Here is a 19,994-nt window from a genome sequence, read left to right on the forward strand (position 1 = left end):
ATGGCTGACAATAACCAATTGTTTATACGATGCTCGTTAGAAGATAAACTTCCCACGAAAAGAGTCCAAAAAAGGTTTACATGACCTTTGTTTTATATATAACATTGTACAGTGTATATTTCTACAATCAAGATTTCTTCTTTAATGCACGAGACCTAAATATTTGAAACTTCACACTTGTCACATTTATAGCTTCAATGAACGAGCGAAGTTCAACAATGACAAAGCCATGCATTAACCGCAAATAATTAATAATACGTACTAACAAAACAAAAAAAATGAATATTTCATCAGAATAAAAAAAAACCTGAAAATCGAATCGTCGTCCCTTTGCATTAATTAAGAATAAAATTATGTATATATACCATAACACTCATCAATAAAAAGCTCAATTTTCAGAGGGTACCCTCCTGATATCCAAGTTGTTCGTTTAATTCTATGTTCTGCATTGTTCATTTTTTAAGAGGAAGAACCCTAAAGACATTATTAATGGTATTTTTCAGTGAGAGACCACGAATAAATGAAAAAATAAAAGTGAACGGTTTACCGGGTTTGAAATAAAATGAGCAACACGACAGGTGCCACGTGTGGAGCAGGATCTGCTTACCCTTTCGGAGCACCTGAGATCACCCACATTTTTTTTGGTAGGGTTCGTGTTGCTTAGTCTAGTCTTAGTTTTCTATGTTGTGTCTTGTGTATCATTATTTGTCTGGTTGTCTTTTTATTTTTTAGCCATGGCGTTGTCAGTCTATTTTCGTATCTTTAGCCCCCCTTTTGTGAAACTTGACCTTGGTCGAAGCTTCGTACAAAAAAGTTTGTTGGCACTACACACCACGTGGTCATTGACTGCATTGCTGTTGCCTTTTCTGTATGGTTGTCTGCGTGCTGTTGTGCTAATGTTATTCTTGGATCTACGATAAATTGGCATGCCATTGCATAAGACAAAGGATTGAAGCAATTTCCCAGTGCCTTGGCTGAAATAAGCATATAGAAGAACTCCACTTCAAAACAAACAAGATTTTTTTTATCTGTGAAATGTTTGCAAATGTGTCGAAAATGATTCTCTCTGCAAATGATAGAATAGGTAGAAACATAAACTAATTAATTGCAAGTAATATATACATATATATGTTTAGCCATTCAATATAAAAAAAATAAAAAGATCTGATCTGACTTTTATTGTTGACAACTTTCCATTTGAGACCAGGTGCGTGTTTTTTTTTTTGTTCTTCGGTAGTGAGCAAGGTGGGGTCCATTTCTGGTTGGTTTTTTATTTTGCACTGGGAGGATCTACCTCTTCTTTTTAAAAATGTGATTTATACGCAGGGGCACATCACAAACATGGCGTCGTTTAGTATTGCAGCCTCAGAACATTCCTGTAGGGAAGATAAAGACTCAGAACATTCCTGTAGGGAAGACAAAGCCTCAGAACATTCCTGTAGGGACGACAAAGCCTCAGAACATTCCTGTAGAGAAGACAAAGCATAAGAACATTCCTGTAGGGAAGACAAAGCCTCAGAACATTCCTGTAGGGAAGACAAAGCCTCAGAACATTCCCGTAGGGAAGACAAAGCCTCAGAACATTCCTGTAGGGAAGACAAAGCCTAAGAACATTCATGTAGGGAAGACAAAGCCTCAGTACATTCCTGTAGGGAAGACAAAGCCTCAGAACATTCCCGTAGGGAAGACAAAGCCTCAGAACATTCCTGTAGGGAACACAAAGCCTCAGAACATTCCTGTAGGGAAGACAAAGCCTCCGAACATTCCTGTAGGGAACACAAAGCCTCAGAACATTCCTGTAGGGAAGATAAAGCCTAACAACATTCCTGTAGGGAACACAAAGACTCAGAACATTCCTGTAGGGAAGATAAAGACTCAGAACATTCCTGTAGGGAAGACAAAGCCTCAGAACATTCCTGTAGGGACGACAAAGTCTCAGAACATTCCTGTAGGGAAGACAAAGCATAAGAACATTCCTGTAGGGAAGACAAAGCCTCAGAACATTCCTGTAGGGAACACAAAGCCTCAGAACATTCCTGTAGGGAAGATAAAGCCTAAGAACATTCCTGTAGGGAACACAAAGACTCAGAACATTCCTGTAGGGAAGATAAAGACTCAGAACATTCCTGTAGGGAAGACAAAGCCTCAGAACATTCCTGTAGGGACGACAAAGTCTCAGAACATTCCTGTAGGGAAGACAAAGCATAAGAACATTCCTGTAGGGAAGACAAAGCCTCAGAACATTCCTGTAGGGAAGACAAAGCCTCAGAACATTCCCGTAGGGAAGACAAAGCCTCAGAACATTCCTGTAAGGAACACAAAGCCTCAGAACATTCCTGTAGGGAACACAAAGCCTTAGAACATTCCTGTAGAGAAGACAAAGCCTCAGGATATTCCTGTAGGGAACACAAAGCCTCAGAACATTCCTGTATGGAACACAAAGCCTCAGAACATTCCTGTAGGGAAGATAAAGCCTTAGACAGAACATTCCTGTAGGGAAGATAAGCTTGATAAATATGGACAACAACAGTTAGGGAACGACTATTTGTTATTATGGTCAAGGGGAGGGAGCATGCTGGATGTTTTGCGGATTTATTATTAATTTTAATATGTCCTTAAGCATGCCTATTTTCAGCTCTTACCTGGCCAACCATGATATTCCTATTCAAAATCCTCTATCCCGTCCCAATCAAAAATAATATCAAATGGTTTTCTCCTGATTTAACACAAATTAAAATTGATTGATTGTTTGACGCTTATTTTCAACGTCCAGTGACAAATAGTTCATGCATTTTCAGGAAAACCTCGAATCTTACAGTAAGGTATATAATATAGAAATAAGGAAATGTGGTATGAGTGCCAATGCGACAACTATCCATTGGAGTTCAAATGAAGACGATATAATGAATTATAGGCAACCGTATGACCTTCAACAATGATAAAAATCCATACCATATAGTCGGCTATTAAAGGACCTAACATGAAAAAAGGGAAACGATTCAATCCGAAAAAATAACGGCAGTATGATATATAACAAAAACAATTAACAAATATCGAATATGAGTCAACACGCATGAACCAGTTTTAACTACAACCACTGAACTACAGGCACCTGACTTAGGACATGCACATTAAGAATGTGTTTGTGATCGCTCAACTCTCCCTATTAAACTAGAGATATAGACAATAAACTCACAAAAATACTGATAAAATAATAGCCAAATAAATAAGGACGAACACATTACTTACCATTTTGAAATATAATTTGAAATGTATAAAATTCTTCGAGAAAATTGACATTTTTTTACAATATTTCAAACATTTCATTCAAGCAGTGTAATCTTATAAATATACGAAATGGAAACCATGTAAATGTTTCGGACCATATGAGTATTTGGACCATACGCGTATGGTCATGACCATATGCGTATACTCATATGGTCCGACCATACGCGTATGGTCCGACCGTACGCGTATGGTCGGACCATATGAGTATAATACTCGTTTGGTTATTAACGGGCCGGACCATATGAGTATTTGGACCATATAGGTATATTTATTTTTCCAAATTACATTATAAACGTTTCAATAATACAAGAACTTTATCTAAAAAAAAAACAGTGATGGTTTAAAACATGACAATTTTTTAATTTTATAATAAAAAAAACTACGTAAAAATTTAATATTGATGTCATAGTTAGTTTTCATCGCTAGTTACATTAGTGCATGTAGGCTTGGATGACATTCACTTCCACACGGTATCATAGCTTTTTTGCATTTGCAAGTTTTGTGCACGATCTTTTTCATTTACACATTTTGTTTGCGAGTGAAAAACAATCCTTTTTTGCAGCTGCGTACAGTGATACCGAGGTCTTTGGCAATTCTGATGTCTACAGTGTTTTTAAGAAGCTCTAGATCTCAAATATCGTAAAATGGTTGACTGCAATACACCATCTTCACAACACAACTTAAATAAACTAATAGTATGCTACTTTCCAGTGACTTCTTATGTAACAGTTCATTAAGAAATTTTTGGAATTTAATTTTTTAGTCGACATATTGCCATTTACTCGTAATAACAAATCGGTTATGACCATCGGTAATGACCATCGGTATAAAATGTGTTTACTTTAAATTTGACAATTAAGTAAAATTAACAATGTGAAACTTCTTATTTTTATTTAGCTTATCTTTTTATTATAATATAACGATAAAATTACCTATATGATAGCGTCTTTTGAATGAACGGTCATACCATATGAAGAGTTTAGAAGTATTAAAAGTAAACTGTAACAGAGTGTTAATTACCCCGACCATACGCGTATGGTCGGACCATATGAGTATATACCCATATGGTCATGACCATACGCGTATGGTCCAAATACTCATATGGTCCGGAACATAAACAATCATATTAGTACACGGTAATACAGACATAATTTGTAAACAGATCTATAATAATACATACACGTTAATTTGGTTCAGACATTTTTGTTTATTCGGAAAAAAACAGTTATCAACAAAAAAAATAGAATATATACAATGTTGATTAGGTTTTCACAAGTTGGTAAAAGGACTTTTCTTTATCTGTGACAAATTTTTCCTTTTTTCGTTAATAATTTTAATAATCGCATTAAAAAAATGGTAAATATTAGCATGAAAATGGTAAAAAATGAAAATTAAATGCGAAGGCATATATTAAAGGACTACCTGACTCACTTTCCCTCTTTAAAAATAAAACGGATCCACATCGGTCTATTATTCTAATAATCACGAAGTATGTTCGTTACTCTCCCCTGACGTTAACTGTAACTTGAAGCACCATGGCTTTTTATGCGCTGTGTCCAGACTCTCAAAAGGAGGTAAAACATATAATTAATGACGTAACAAAATATAATTTACAAAAAAATATCACATACACACACTCACACCATAACATTCATTACAAAAAAAAAAAATCTTATAAAACCATTGATGATCATTGATTTGCGTGTCGATCCTGTAGCAAATAAGAAACAAGGGAATAATTAAATATGTCTCTCAAGATCATATGCTCAAAATTCAAGAGTAGATATTTTTATATACAAAATGAGGAAAAATATTAGTCGAGGAATTTGTTAAAACCAGAAATATGTCATCGTTATGGCTTCGGTTTGTTTGAATAATGAAACAATCAACTTTAGGCGTGTTTGGTTCATAAAATTATTAAGGATTATGTACACTTGTGTTGCTTCAATGCTAAACATATGGAAATTTTATATTCTCATATTTGGCAAATCGGTGCTTGAAAGATAGAGGACAATTACATGCAGTGCTAGCAATGATTTCCTTAAAACAAGTTTATTTTCGATATTGGTCAAAATAAATATAAATATGGACCAATTCAAGTACACCTTTTTGGGTTCGCTCGACTTTAGCTACTCAACACGAGGTATTTTGGAATTTAAAGGTTCTTAAGGACTTTTTGTAAACAATAAACGCTAGCTGATCATAGAAAAACAAGTGAGTAAACTATGTTTCAAATTTTATAACAAAAATCTCTGTATTAAAGTCTGTGGACATGCTAAAAATTCTTGATTTTATTTTCACCAAATTCCCTTTTTCTATTAAACGCAATGAAACTATAAATAATTATGCTTTGCACGAAGTTTCCCCTTGGTATCATACGTACAAAATGGCCTATCTCTATTATTCATTATCTTTGCTGTTTTGATAGTATTGCTTGCAGTTTGAAAAGTTCATAATTCACAGGCCTCATAAACCTTAACTTAAGGTGTGTTTGAATATTAAGATACATGTGCCATAAACATTCAAGACTTCTTGTGAAGAAGATATCCGTTTAATAAAGCTTGCTAATGTTACATAATATATAAAATTATAAGTGTGATAAGGGCCTAAAATGGTTTAATCTGAGAAAAGTACTATTTAATTGATACAGTTGGTTTCATCAAACAATAAAAACAGAAGCATTTTAGTTTCTCTTTAAGAAAAAAAGTGTATGTAAAAAAAAAATAACATAAGGTAAATTAAATAGTGTTGTTTATTATGATTAAAAGACGATTTTTTAAACCTTTAAATGAAAATTACCAAACTTGGCCTTCGTTCTCAATAGCAAGTATCCAAAGCAACATTATTAAAATCTGTACGTTTTTCATCGGTTTTCCTATGTTTATAATAAATAGGATTTTTTTATGCAGTGTATTTTACAGAACTTAATTAGACAAGCTTTTTTTTTGAAATCATAAGAAAAACTTACTGTATACTTTGACTTTTCTGTATTTTATTGATAAACAGACTTAATAAGTTGGTGGTCGAAACGTTATTATATTCCTTGAATAATTACGTTAGGTTTGTCATTTAAAAAGTCTGATCAACTTCCGGTTAATATGAAGCGAGTCACTCAGTACTCTTAGTACATTATCTCACTAATGTGACGATTTTCCAAGCAAATGAAAAAGGTTCGTCTAATACACAAAATATTCATCAGTAAACATCTATATATCTTCACAGTGAAATATGACACATGCTAGTTAAGCTCGTACAAATAAATCATCGTCTTACAACAATCGTTTAACAACAAACATCTATCCACACAAATATTAGGTTTAACAAGACAGTGTTGTTTGAAGTAGTTTGGGTTTTTTTGGTTTTTTTTTCACTTTGTTCAGTCTAAGTGGCCGAATGTATGACAATCGGACAATCCGACATGCAATCATGAGCGATTTTAACAGTAATGTATATCAACTTTTTTTAATTTATAGATGCCTCCAGTTGTGAAACTTAATGTAGGAGGTAGATATTTTGAAACGAGGCTTGAAACATTAAGGAAATATCCGGAATCAATGCTAGGAGCTATGTTTAGCGGCCGATATAAATTAGATTTGACCAATGATGGACGGTATTTCATCGACAGAAACGGTGATTACTTTGAACATATTTTAGAATTTCTCAGAGACAGCTCTTACAAACCACCTAAGGACTTTCTTTCCGCAGTTTTCCGTGAAGCTGACTATTTTGCCCTTGTTGCACTACGCGATAAAATGATGATGACACCACCAATATATCCATTTTGCGGTGACAGACCAGAACCAGTTCCAAATTACATGGAAATTAAAGAAAATATAATGAAAGAATCACGTGATTTCGTTAAAGCTACAGCACGTGGACAAACAATTGTATATTTACTTGCGCTTCAGGAAGAAGAAGAGCCAACGCCTGAGTATGTGTACTGCAGTGAAAAAGACCACCTGTTAAAAATCATTGTACCTATTGATAATCCAACTATGGTTTTTTCACACCAATCAAATGGAATTATTAAAAGTATCGTAGATGACCAGGAAATTGAGGGTATCGAAGATGTTCCACCTATACTTACATTTAAAGCTGACAGCAAAGACCACGCTCTGTCGGTTTCCAATTGCTTATTCTATGATTTAAAGAAACATGCATTTGACATCAAAATGGAAAATGAAAACTGTACTTCACAAGGTGTTTTCTATGACTTCGGTTTTAAAACAAAAGAATATGGAGAATTTGGATGTAATCCATGTTATCATCATAGTAAATTCACGTTCCTCTGGTAACTAGAATATTGCTGATGTAATTGTGATTAGTCAATCAGAAATGTTGTGTTTGGCCAAATGCACGCGATTTTACATAAACCAAGTCGATATGTTAGATAATAGCGGCTGAACAATCAGTTTTAAATAAAATAATGCTATCTGCTACTTTGAATATAAACATTTTCAGAACAAAGATTGTTTTAATAAATGTATATTCCTGTGACTTTTTCTGATTTGTAAATAAGCATTGTAATGGTCAGTCTTGGCAATCACTTATAGTATAATCCGATTTATACTGCATATGACAATTACTAAAGTTAAATGTTAATGTATACTGACGGACGTTAAAAACACATTCCTGAAGAATATTCTTTATTCCCATTTAAAAAAAAGGCATTTTTTGTAAACATAAATCTTATCTATTTTTTAATTGTAAATCTATTTTTTAATTGTAAAAATAGTTTCAATGTTGACATTTTTTTTTCATTCTCTAAAAAAGCTAAACACGTCAAGTGCACGCGAAACCCATCTCCAACTAAGGGGCTACATTGGAGGTCACATGAATAGGTCGAATTATTCACTTGCAAGTGAATAATTTAATAATTCGTTAGCAATGTTTCTTAGCTTATTTTGTCAAAAGCGAACCTAACTGGTTGCTAAAAGCGAATATTTTAATTACCTTTTCACTTTCATATAATGATTCAATTTTAACCAAAAAAAATATATTTCATTTTGTTAATATCTCGTAACTAATGCCTCTTTAACTAGCGAGCTAGCTAGACTGCAGTTATATCTTATCTCACTAACTTGTAGAATCAATAGAATGAAATTCAAAACAGTGTGGCTGTAGCCATTGATTGACACATTAAATTCATTGACTGGGACAATTTACGTGAACGTTTGTCTGTAACGACCACTGTTCACGACGTACCTACGATAGACATTTAAACTGTGGGGTCACCAAAGGTTTCTTAACGCCTTTATTCATAAAATAATTCGAAAAATTAATCAGGAATAACCTTTATGTTTTGATTTATATAATTGATATAAATCAAAACATCGTGTTATTTCTGATTAATTTTTCGAATTACTTTATTAAGGTGTTGAGAACCTTTGGTGACCCCATAGTTTAAGTGTCTTTAAAAAGTACATAGTGAACAGTGGTCGTTACATACAAACGTTCACCTAAATTGTCCCAGTCAATGGATGAATTTAATGTGTCAATCAACGGCCACAGCCACACTGTTTTGAATTTCATTCTATGTGTATACACTCTTCAAGGCCAGACACTCATTATTGGTTGTAGCTTTCCAGTTATAAATACGTTTCCATGGGTGATGTCATGTAGATCGTCTGTATCAATTTGGGCTATAGTCTCACTATTGGTTGATCCTCGCACAAATGGAATTTTTTTTTCATCCAAAAGCACCATCGTCGAGGTGTGATCTCTCTTGATTTGGAAATGAAATGTCGGATATTAGTTTTTTTGGCTTTGGTGATGACTAGTCAGCTGACAAATGATGGAGATTGTTTATTGTGACCTTGACTTATCAGCGAATCCACTGAGGTGTTCTTAAATGACAAGGAGCATTCTCACGTAACGTTTGGTGATTTATTAGACATGTACCATAAAATAAGGCATTACATTGGATCACTCAAAGTTTGGTAAATGTTTGACAATTGGTTTAAAAGATACCATCTAGAAACAAAATTGCGGTCCTTATTTCTGTGTCTATATACTGCTACTGTGACCTTGACCAGTGATATTGAAATTAAATATAAAGGCAACAGTAGTATACCGCTGTTCAAAACTCATAAATCCAGGGACAAAAAACAAAATCGAGGTAACAAACTAAAACCGAGGGAAACGCATTTTAAATATAAGAGGAGAACAACGACATAACACCGAAACGTAACACACACAGAAACGGATAAGAGAGGTTGTGTCCATCCCATAGGATATTATCCCACCAAGTTATTTTTCATTAGTAATACAAATGTTTCTTAAACAAAAATGTTGTCCTAGTTTCATTAGTTTATCGAACACTGCTCACAGAAATCTTCATCTTGAACTTAATTATCACAGCAAGTGATGTAAATATAAGACCTTGACCTATTGAAAATAAAATCACTAATTATGTCCCTAATTTCATATGCAGGATTTTATCAAACAAACATTGTTAAAAATATTAATAAGCATAGGATCAAAACATAACATCCAAAACCAAACTGTTGTCCAAATTTCAGTACATCAATATCTGCTGTGACAATGACCTTTGACCTAATGTCCCCAAATTCAACAAACAAAAATTCTTCATCCTTTGGGGCATTATTGAAACCTAGTTGGGTAAAGATTTTATTTATGACTCTAAAGATTTTGTTCTCAAACAAATATATTGACCTTAGGACAGCCGGATGCTCGGATATGCGGACGGAATTCCTCCTATAGTCGAGTTTTTCTTCGTCGAAACTCGACTGAAATGAAACGTTTGTATAACAAAAAGTTCAAATAAACGTTTTAATATACATGTAAAACAACAACAACAAATATAAATCTTTATAACATTGAACACATAGTACGTACCGTAATATTAAACAAAGGAATACCTTTCCTTGACAGAAACATGATTTATATGAACATTGTACAAATATTAATAAACAAGCAAATTCAATATATGTTTATTACAAAAAATAGCTTTTGTTTGAGCAGTTAAAATAAACGAGTTTACCGATAATATAACTAGACTAGCCAATTTCTTCAACCAATCTTAGTTGTTCTCTTATTTCTTAAATTATTGCGTACAATCAATACTACTCCAAGGCCGACGGCAATTAGTGCCACGCCAAATGTCAAAAGATACCCATAACGAGTGCAATGTAAACCTTTGCAAAACGTTGAAGCACTTGAACTAACTTCAAGATCATATATTTCACCGAAAATCAAATGAAGAATAATTATAAGAACAGCTCGAAGTAGCATTACCAACCCCCAGTTGCGCATTAAATTATCAATGTGAAACACTTCACTCATAGCTGTAGGTCCAATGGTATACACTATACCAGTTCCAACAGCAGCTAGCACTACCGCAGTGATGACAACGCCCTTTCCTGACGATAAGAAAGCATTTAACAACGAACTGATGGCTAAACATACTACTCCCGCGATTAAAAATGATGTCCTCGTTAAAATATGCTTCAATTTATCGGATGCTGAACTGAATACCAATGCGGCAATAATCACTATCGGTGGATACATAATCGTGATGATAGTATCTATAGAGGTCAGATCAAGTTCTTTTGTTAAAACTGTCATATTGTTGCTTAGCAACAGCGACACAGCAAATGCCGATGAACACATCCATGCAAGCAATTGATAGTCAACAGTGCAGAGAAGTTCCGAAAAGGATTTTTCTGATAATGCGTTATCAGTGTCCATTGCTTCATATTTGAAATTAGAAGACTGTGGTTCTTCATTATCAACAGTAAGTTCTCCTATATTGGATGATGCATTTCTGAGGAATATCATACAAAATATATATACTGCAGCATTGAAAGATACCACAACAATCAAAAGTCCTTCGAATCGTGCGTCTGCTGGAAAAGCCTTGTAATATATAACAGTGAAGCTGATCATGCCAATATCAATAAAAATAAACATCATCGCCATTATTCGACCCCTTTTGTCTTCTGCAAAATGCGTTGCGTTAAATCTTAATGCCATAATGTAAGCTACAGAACCTCCAAGACCTTAAAAATAAAAAAAATATCATTTAAAAGCTTTAGTTTGACCATTTCCTTCGTTATAGATATACTAGGTAAAGTTCTTACAAAATAGTTCTAAAACACCTGCATGTGTTTGCACCTTTCCTAAGTCAGTAACCTGTTTTTCAGTGGTTGTCGTTTGTGATTAGCCCGTTGGTTTTCCTGTTTGAACTATTTTACACGAGTCATTTTGAGACCCTTAAATATCTTGCCGTTCGGTGTGGACCAAGGCGCCGTGTTGAAGGCCGTCCTTTGACTTACAATTGCTTACTTTTTACACATTGTGACTTGAATGGAGAGTTGTCTCATTGGCACTCATATCACAACTTCTTATTTCTACTTAAATACGAAATAATAAAATGGATAAAAATAAATGATTAATGAATACTCTCCAAAACAGTTTTGTAGTTGTAGTCGTTGAAATTGTCTTTACTGTTACAGGTTCCCTTTGATCATATCTCTAACGGTTCCTATCTTTACATCTCTTAAAGTATTTAGGTTTGAGCGTTTCTGATGACGGTAAATGCAGAGAAACACTTTATAATAGAACGTTATTAGGTTGTCGCAATATACAGGACAATATTTAAAGGATGTTATTGATTCAAGAGTCAATGCATTGTTCTATAACAATAGGACTATTCAGGAAAGAAGTTTATATGTAACTTACCGCTAATAAGAAAATAGAAAGCCATTAGCCAGCTCTTTCCCTCATAGAATGCCACCATCCTTGTAGAGCTCCACAATAAAAGTAAACCAGTAGTACTCAACAGTAAACCAATAACTAATATCCATGTAGATTTCAGTTTGCTACCAATCAAATTAGGTAAAAACCCAAGGCCAATTCCGGCATTCAACATGGACGCAAACAATTCCACTGAAATGTAATATACTTAGACTTTAATCCCAGCTTGTGCAAATACTTTGTACATGTATATATCTAAACCTGTATTTTTGTTTCTAATTTTAATTGACATAACTCATGTCGACACTCTTCCCTTGCTGATAAAATTATAAGCCTTTAATATAAACTTCATAAAAATTCTTGTGTGTGAGATGACGCCCGCTATATCGATGCCCCCCCCCCCCCCCCTTCCGAACGCCATTGCTCGGGGACATTCAAATTATTCATTAATTTCAATATAACGTTTGTTCTGTGAAATAAAATGGGCCACTAAAGTCTAGAAAATTAAAGTATGGTGTCACCTTAACGTCATAAATATATGTTGAAATTGCGTTTATATATTAAATAGGCCGCTTTATCCATACCTTTTTGTTAAAATAAGAATGATCGAACGAATTACTCAATATTTTGTCCAAATTAGAATGGTTGTACAAGGCAGTCTTTCAGTCTTTAGCGTAATAAATTTTCAAAATATGCATACAACATGTACAAAAGTATACAAGTACTTTAACCTATAATGGTTTACTTTTATAAATTGTGACTTGGATGGAGGGTTGTCTCATTAGCACTCATACCTCATCTTCTTATATCTAAGTTATAATAGTACCTTCTTTCTGGTTATAGTGAAACTTGGCTTTGATATCATTGATGTAGACATAGAATATCAGATTGGATGCCAACATAGCATGAGCAAATCCTCCGGCAAGTAGAGACATCCATCGGAGACAATAGTTCTTTTTTGAAGTCGACAGCAGTTTATCTGTTTCATTCCCCTACAAAGAAAATGCCATATTATACGCATAGATGTAATACCTATGTTATACTTTACCGTCACATGACCAGTAATTGAAGTTCCTTATTCGAAGTTTGATTCTGCTCGCGATTTTCCAAAATTTGATTGTTTTTTAATTCTACATAAAATTGTGTTTTGAAATCATTGCATAGTCTTTGTGTGAGGTATAAGGCGTCTGTACATATTTAATTATTATATGCGCAACTGTACTGTCATGACAAATATAATTCGAATGATGTCCGATTGTAATGGGGATGTGGTAAAATTCAGTTTACATGAGATAAATATCCAAAAGTGTTAAAATAACGTGCATGTAAGAAACCATAAGTCACTGTAAACCTTCAGCAATACGTAAAACCGATACCATATAATCACCTAAAAACGACATCGACATGACAAAATATGAAACAATGTAAACGAGAAAACTAACGGTACTTATTTATAATTATCGATAAACGAAAAACAAAATATGATAGACAGCTACCAACGATAGTCCATGAAATACAGGCTTGTGACTTGGGATATATTTATTGAATATATAAAAAAGAAGATGTGGTTTGATTGCCAATGAGACAACTATCCACAAAAAAACCAAAATGACGCAGACATTAACAACTATAGGTCACCGTACGGCCTTTAACAATGAGCAAAACCCATACCGCATAGTCAGCTATAATAGGCCCCGATAAGACAATGTAAACAATTCAAACGAGAAAACTAACGGCCTTATTTGTGTAAAAAAATGAAGCACACTTATTTTCTCGTTAAGATGGGCAACTAAAACTAACTATTCTGATAATTTAAAAAAAAATGTTTTTGCAGACTTATATAAATAAAGTAGAAGTCAAAAGAAAATTGGACAAACACATCTGATTAATAAAGATATAAATTTAAATAAATGAAGATTTCGGAAATACGGACACTTTCGTGGTAATGACCTGTCCGATGAACGAGAAAATCACGCGGATAAATGACCGATTGTTTAAATAAAAACATACCCATTAACATTTTGTTTATGGTGGGTGGATACCTTCCTGTATTAATCTAATGAGAAATTCATCATAAAGACACAACAAGAAATGCATTTGACATAAAAATGTTTATTGTACCAACATAGTAATTTGTAGAATATCGATTATTTCCTTATTTATAGTACCCTTGCTGCAATATGAAAAGACTTACTGGTTCCTTTAGAAAACGCAGACAATTTTTGAAATTCCACATTCTTAATATATATCAAACAGGAAAAATCCTTTTAAATTACTACTATATAGTCATGATAGTACACTGTGGTTCCAAATTTAATATTTTCACACAAATGTGTGTAATAATTTGTAGTTAACTGTTTTGGAATTTTTCTGTAAATACGGAAGCATGGTAACCACCTTTAAAATAGATATCTAAAGTATCCAAACACAAATAGGCGTAGAAAGTTATTGCTTACTCTAAATGAAAAAAGAAGAAAAACAAGAACATGACATATTGATCGTAATCACATTATGCAGTTGCAACATATTTCATGTATTTAGATAAACGATTTTAACAGGTGTCGGTGGTACTTTCACCTTTATCATTTTGTACACAAAGATCAGGTCATAGGTTTTCTCGCTGGAACTGTTTTACATTCGGCAATTTGGGGCCTTTTATAACTTACAGTGTGGTGTTTTTGAAGGCCGTAATGTACCTATATACTTGTTGTTAAATTCTACGTCATTTTGGTCCTTGATTGTGAGTTTGGCAATCATAGCACATCTTCTTAGTTTTATACAGACGTCATATATTGTGTGGAGTCCGCAATATGTACGTTACATGATGGTGACGGTGATTTGTAGTTTTGTGCCTGTCACTAGATGGAAATATGTGGTACTAGTATTTATGAAGATCAAACAAGCCACCGTTCAACTTTCGTGTGTGTGTGGTGTGGGGGGAGAGATATGTATAGGCCGTTGAAAATGATCACTTTTCTAGCTCCATGATATATAAGTTCTGTCGAGAAATTGAGATGAAAAAGCTAAGGTGCGCCTACTTTATTTTTATGTTTTTCCTACTTATCTTATTGAATATTTCAACTTTTAAAAAGTTTGCAACTTCCAAATCAGATACTAGACTAGTAATACATAAGGTATAAAAGGACGGTTGAATATCTTCAGCAAATACTAGAAATTGGACATGCATTTAAATGTAATATAATTAAACAAGTGTTAGCTTTTTATATCAATTATCAATGTCAAGTAAAGACAATTCTTCTTCGACTGATGGACTCGGTGAATATCATATTTCTGGAATCAATAAACCATTGTTGCAAACTCATAAAAAGTCAATAATAATTATTTAAGGTGGCTGATTGAATCATAAATATCCGAAAATAATCAGAAGTCGATTATTTAACAAATGTTAATGCACCAACTATTTGTCAAATTTATTTATTTCTCCGTGAAAACGCTTTTTTAAAAGCATTTAAGCTTTAGATATATTGTTTGTAAAAAAAAACATATGCAAGGTGTCTTTGACATTCAAAATATGTGAAAAGGGTGGGTCCTCAATACAACAGCTGCTCATTTCTACCACAGTAAGGCTAAAGTGTTAAGGGTATATAAAAAATAAATGCGAACGACAGGTTTAACTAGTTTTTAATCACGGTGTAGGAGCAGTAGGGCTCCCCTTTTAATTTTTCAATACTTGGTCAGCTTAATACAATTTGTAGCGGAGTTTAAACTTTGATTGTGCTTACATGTTACGATATGTTAATACTTAACACCTGGATTCAGCATGACTTTTCTTAAAGCCAGTTTTCATTTTTTTTTTAAATTAATAATCTGGTTTCAGATTGAATTAGAGACTGGATTGGTTCGACCAGATTTTCAACTCTGATATAAAAATAAGGCGATATGCAGGTATGATCGCCAATTAAGAAAATTATACAAGAGTTAAAATGAAGAGGGTGTTATCAATTATAGGCAACCGTACAGCATCAACAATGAGAAAAAATAATGATGTCTTAGTAAAATTTAATTAGCTCGATAGACTTTGAAGTGTTCGTTTATCAATACGACGGATTGTGTATGTATATGTCCTTGATTGCATAAAACAGAATGTCTTCTCATGTTTTTTAAGTGAAACTTCCTTTTACAAAACTACATCATGTGTACATTGACCTACATGTAATGTGTGATCATATGTAGATATTTTAATAAGTTTAATATATCTAATATTGAATTAATAAGGTACATGTATATCGTAGAGTCAGTGAAATTATTAAAACAAAAACAAAAAAAACTGAAAGCGTACTCGTACAGTATAAAGGCAATAGAACTCTTGCACAATACACATAAGTTACTGTTATGCTAATAGTATACTATATATCTGATAGTATGTTGTATATTAAATATACTTTCAAGCATTATTTTTTTTTTATTATTTCCTGTTGATAAAGAAACAATTTGTTCACAGCCACAATACATGTACTGTGTAACAGAAAATAGTTTTTGCTTATTTTTCTTCAACTGAACATGGAGACAGATTTATTTAATCCTTAGTTACGTGTTCAAGTTCTTGATCCAACTTGACATTACGACTTTATTTTGTATAAGATGTTGTTATTTTCATGGTTTGATAAATACTATTTTCAATAACACATGATTTAACATGAACATGAAATAAAACGATGGGCGTTTTTATACAGTGTTAATCGATTTGTGCTTTTTTTTTCTTTTTTTTTTTTTGCTTTACAAAACTCAGGAAAAGGTTACTTTTCCTGTGGTTACTTTTCCTGCGATGAATTTGGAAACAAATTCGTGACGACATAGTTTTGTGTGCAAACATTAGCTTATTCCTATATCAATCTTTTTTTCATTACAAAATTCAGAATCTTTTACTCCTTTTTGTCTTGTTGAAACGGGTTGACTTTATCTGTTTATTCTTAGTGATAAGTTAAATCAGTTATTTATATTTTTCTTTTTCTTTTTCAAAAAAATGTTTATTTGGTTAGTAAAATAAAAATAAGCTAAAACTTTGAGGTAGAAATTATGAATTTGTGTAAATATGCTCTCATAAATCTCAATAGAATGATACTTGTATAACTTTTATAGTGACACGTGTTTTGTAGGCGTATGTATGGCGCGGAATCAGGGTCAAAAATACTTCTTTGTGTATATACATAATTCGATTTACGTATATACAAAAATAATTACGTATATACGTTAATCCAATTATGTATATACAGAAATAATTTCGTATACACAGAAATAATTCCGTATACACAGAAATAGAATTACGTATATACAAAATTAATTCCGTATACACAGAAATCAAATAACGTATATACAGAAATAGAATAACGTATATACAGAAATAATTCCGTATATACAGAAATATTCATGTAAAGACAGAAAGATCGTATTTCTGTATATACGGAATTCGATTTACGTATATACGTAAATCGAATTCTGTATATACAGAAATAATTCTGTATATACGTTAATAGAATTCTGTATATACGTAAATCGATTTCTGTGTATACGTAAATTGAATTTCGTATATACGTAAATCGAATTTCGTATATACATAATTATTTCTGTATATACATAATTATTTACGTATATACATAATTATTTCTGTATATACGGAAATCGATTTATGTATATACAGAATTCGATTTACGTATATACGTTATTAGTTCTGTATATACAGAATTCGATTAACGTATATACGGAATTCGATTTACGTATATACATAAATCGAATTCCGTATATGCATAAATAATTATGTCTATACGTAAATAAGTATTTTTGACCCTGATTCCGCGCCATACGTATGACACTTGTGTTCTTATGTTATACTCATATATTCTATAATCATGTATCTTATAAACACTAAACTGAATCTGATTCTAAATCGACTTAGAATAATACTTAAAATAAAACAGCTGTACCAATCGACAAAACATGTACATGTAAAAAAAAAGATCAAACTAAAATTTCGCCAAAAAACTGATTTGTAAAAAAGCAAATTTAAACAAATATAATATATAATATTAAAAAGGTCTGCATTTATCAATTCTTAATCATTTGAACCCATTTTCGATTACTAACATACATGGGAACCAAAAACTAAAACTAAAATAAAAATGCTTTTCAATTTTTACGCACAAGTTATTAACAAAAAAAAGTAAAGGACAAAACAGGATAATGTCTTGCCCTTGGCTCTGAAATATATATCTTTAAATGTATAGGGTCAGGCATGGTCATTCTATTTTATCCTTTACTATATATTCATTCAAAAGACGCATACCAAACTTATCCCTTTATTCATAAAAATAATTTATAGAATGAACTATGTTTGTCTGATACAACATCATTCTTGACAATTGCATCTTTTAAAGATGATACGTCATACATAAAGATCGTCCTGAACATGCATGAAATATTTGCCACTGTACGTTAATTAATCATCAATCAATCACACAAGAATTCATAAAATAAGACCATGAAGACCGTTTGTGTTTTAAATATATTTTGAATTTGTTTTCATTGAACACATAAACAAATTCCCACATGTGTGCTTACATAACTGTAAAAGTGTTCTTACATAACTGAATAAATGTTAAGAGAAGGCGAACAGATAACCGCAAGTGTGTCTATAATATATTACTGCATGAATAAGTGTTGAGAAAAGACAATAATTTAAATAGGTTGAGAAGAAAAAGCCTACCTGAACCGGTTCGGGGGAATTCTCTTTCCATATATCATCCATCTTTATTGTTGTTAGATTTTCACTTGCTAGTCCATCTGTCACGTTTTGTTTCTACATAAAATCGATTTCCGTCTACATATATTTAGAATAATTTATTAAATTACGGCACACGGTTCATTTACGATGGATATTCTCGGGATATTTAAATACAACACGTCAAGTTCAACTAAAGACCACAAACCGCTGCAAATGAAATAAAGTTATAAATTAAGAGTTCTACATCCATTCTTGCACTTAACGTTTTGAAAGAAAATATTAGATCATTTTGATATATAACAAATTATATTAACACTGAAAAAGATATACACTTACATCCTTTTTCTTTATATATTTTATTAAATGTGAGCAAATCGACGATTTGATGTTTTTTTTTAACAACGTGAAAGAAGTATAGTTTTTTTATATGAATAATGAGTTTTGAAAAAGGCCAATAAAAATCATCTAAAAACATGAATATGTTATTTTTTTACTTGAATGCGTAAGATTTAGAACAAAAGAAAAAACACGTGTGCATAAAATAATTATAGATTATCGGTGATCATCTCAACGAGATTGATTTTCTCGCTTGAGCCGGGACGGCGAAAGCGAGAAAGGCAATCGAGTTGAGATGAACAATGGTAATCTTTTTATCGCTATTTTACCTATGACGACGTTGTCAATTTCATGTCAATTTCATGTCAATTTCGTTAGCAACGCCACGTGTAGCTTAGTTTCTAGCGATAATTTTCCATCTCAAGCGAGTAGCATGATATGAAAATTATCACAAAAAAAGATCAAAGGAAAAATGCACAAAATAGCGATAAAATACATTATCTCATAAAAATCTTCAAAAGGAATTGTTTATTATTATCTGCATGCAGGTGCCATGCCACGACATTCTCGTTAGAAATCGCCAATCGCAAACCACAAGTGAACATTTTGATGAAAGACAAAGAAAATTGATGTAACATGATAAACAAATAAAAACGTATGGAAAGTATAAAAAATAAATATATATAATATAACTGAAGGTCAATGTCAGACAAATTTAAACTTGTTTGTGTGAGGCTGGAAAACTGGTGAAAGGCGAGGTTTTATCGACGCCTTCCCCAGTTTTGTGTCAATACAAAAAACTTTATATTTCATGACATTGTCCTAGCATTGTTTTCATAGTGCAACTTGAATTACTACATTGAAAGCTATTTAAGTTGTAACCCAAATTTCAAACTCACTTCACCCTTAATAA

At 32.6% G+C, this 19,994-nt stretch overlaps 3 protein-coding genes across 4 annotated transcripts; 2 read left to right on the forward strand and 1 right to left on the reverse strand.

Moving 5' to 3' along the window:
* On the forward strand, positions 1-2,359 carry LOC139510802 (adhesive plaque matrix protein-like). Its single transcript, XM_071297332.1, has 2 exons — positions 1-35; positions 1,327-2,359. The coding sequence occupies exons 1-2, from the start codon at positions 1-3 to the stop codon at positions 2,357-2,359; spliced, it is 1,068 nt and encodes a 355-aa protein (XP_071153433.1).
* Positions 2,360-4,761: 2,402 nt separating this feature from the next.
* On the forward strand, positions 4,762-7,785 carry LOC139511907 (BTB/POZ domain-containing protein KCTD7-like). Of its 2 annotated transcripts, none has more exons than XM_071299053.1 (2): positions 4,762-4,862; positions 6,762-7,785. In XM_071299053.1, exons 1-2 carry the CDS (start codon positions 4,824-4,826, stop codon positions 7,581-7,583), a joined length of 861 nt encoding a protein of 286 aa, XP_071155154.1. In that variant the 5' UTR covers positions 4,762-4,823; the 3' UTR covers positions 7,584-7,785. The 2 variants fall into 2 exon arrangements, with proteins under 2 accessions (XP_071155154.1, XP_071155156.1); XM_071299055.1 differs by lacking the exon at positions 4,762-4,862 and adding an exon at positions 5,378-5,502.
* A 2,281-nt stretch (positions 7,786-10,066) lies between these two features.
* Positions 10,067-18,956, reverse strand: LOC139511908 (uncharacterized MFS-type transporter YhjX-like). The gene is made up of 4 exons (XM_071299056.1): positions 18,728-18,956; positions 12,833-12,998; positions 11,992-12,198; positions 10,067-11,309 (listed from the first exon to the last, which is right to left on the reverse strand). Exons 1-4 carry the CDS (start codon positions 18,767-18,769, stop codon positions 10,321-10,323), a joined length of 1,404 nt encoding a protein of 467 aa, XP_071155157.1. The 5' UTR covers positions 18,770-18,956; the 3' UTR covers positions 10,067-10,320.
* Between the last annotated feature and the right edge of the window lie 1,038 nt (positions 18,957-19,994).

Source organism: Mytilus edulis, chromosome 2 (genome assembly GCF_963676685.1).
Source record: "Mytilus edulis chromosome 2, xbMytEdul2.2, whole genome shotgun sequence".
Classification (NCBI taxonomy): domain Eukaryota; kingdom Metazoa; phylum Mollusca; class Bivalvia; order Mytilida; family Mytilidae; genus Mytilus; species Mytilus edulis.

Excerpts from the sequence above, each read along its gene's own strand:
- LOC139510802 (XM_071297332.1), top strand. The coding sequence starts at position 1 with ATGGCTGACAATAACCAATTGTTTATACGATGCTC. Across the intron at positions 36-1,326 it reads CAATTGTTTATACGATGCTC|GGGCACATCACAAACATGGC; the intron begins GTTAGAAGATAA and ends ATTTATACGCAG.
- LOC139511907 (XM_071299053.1), top strand. The coding sequence starts at position 4,824 with ATGGCTTTTTATGCGCTGTGTCCAGACTCTCAAAAGGAG. Across the intron at positions 4,863-6,761 it reads GTCCAGACTCTCAAAAGGAG|ATGCCTCCAGTTGTGAAACT; the intron begins GTAAAACATATA and ends TTTAATTTATAG.
- LOC139511908 (XM_071299056.1), bottom strand. The coding sequence starts at position 18,769 with ATGGATGATATATGGAAAGAGAATTCCCCCGAACCGGTTCAG. Across the intron at positions 12,999-18,727 it reads ATTCCCCCGAACCGGTTCAG|GGGAATGAAACAGATAAACT; the intron begins GTAGGCTTTTTC and ends TTTTCTTTGTAG. Across the intron at positions 11,310-11,991 it reads TTTCTATTTTCTTATTAGCG|GTCTTGGAGGTTCTGTAGCT; the intron begins GTAAGTTACATA and ends TTTATTTTTAAG.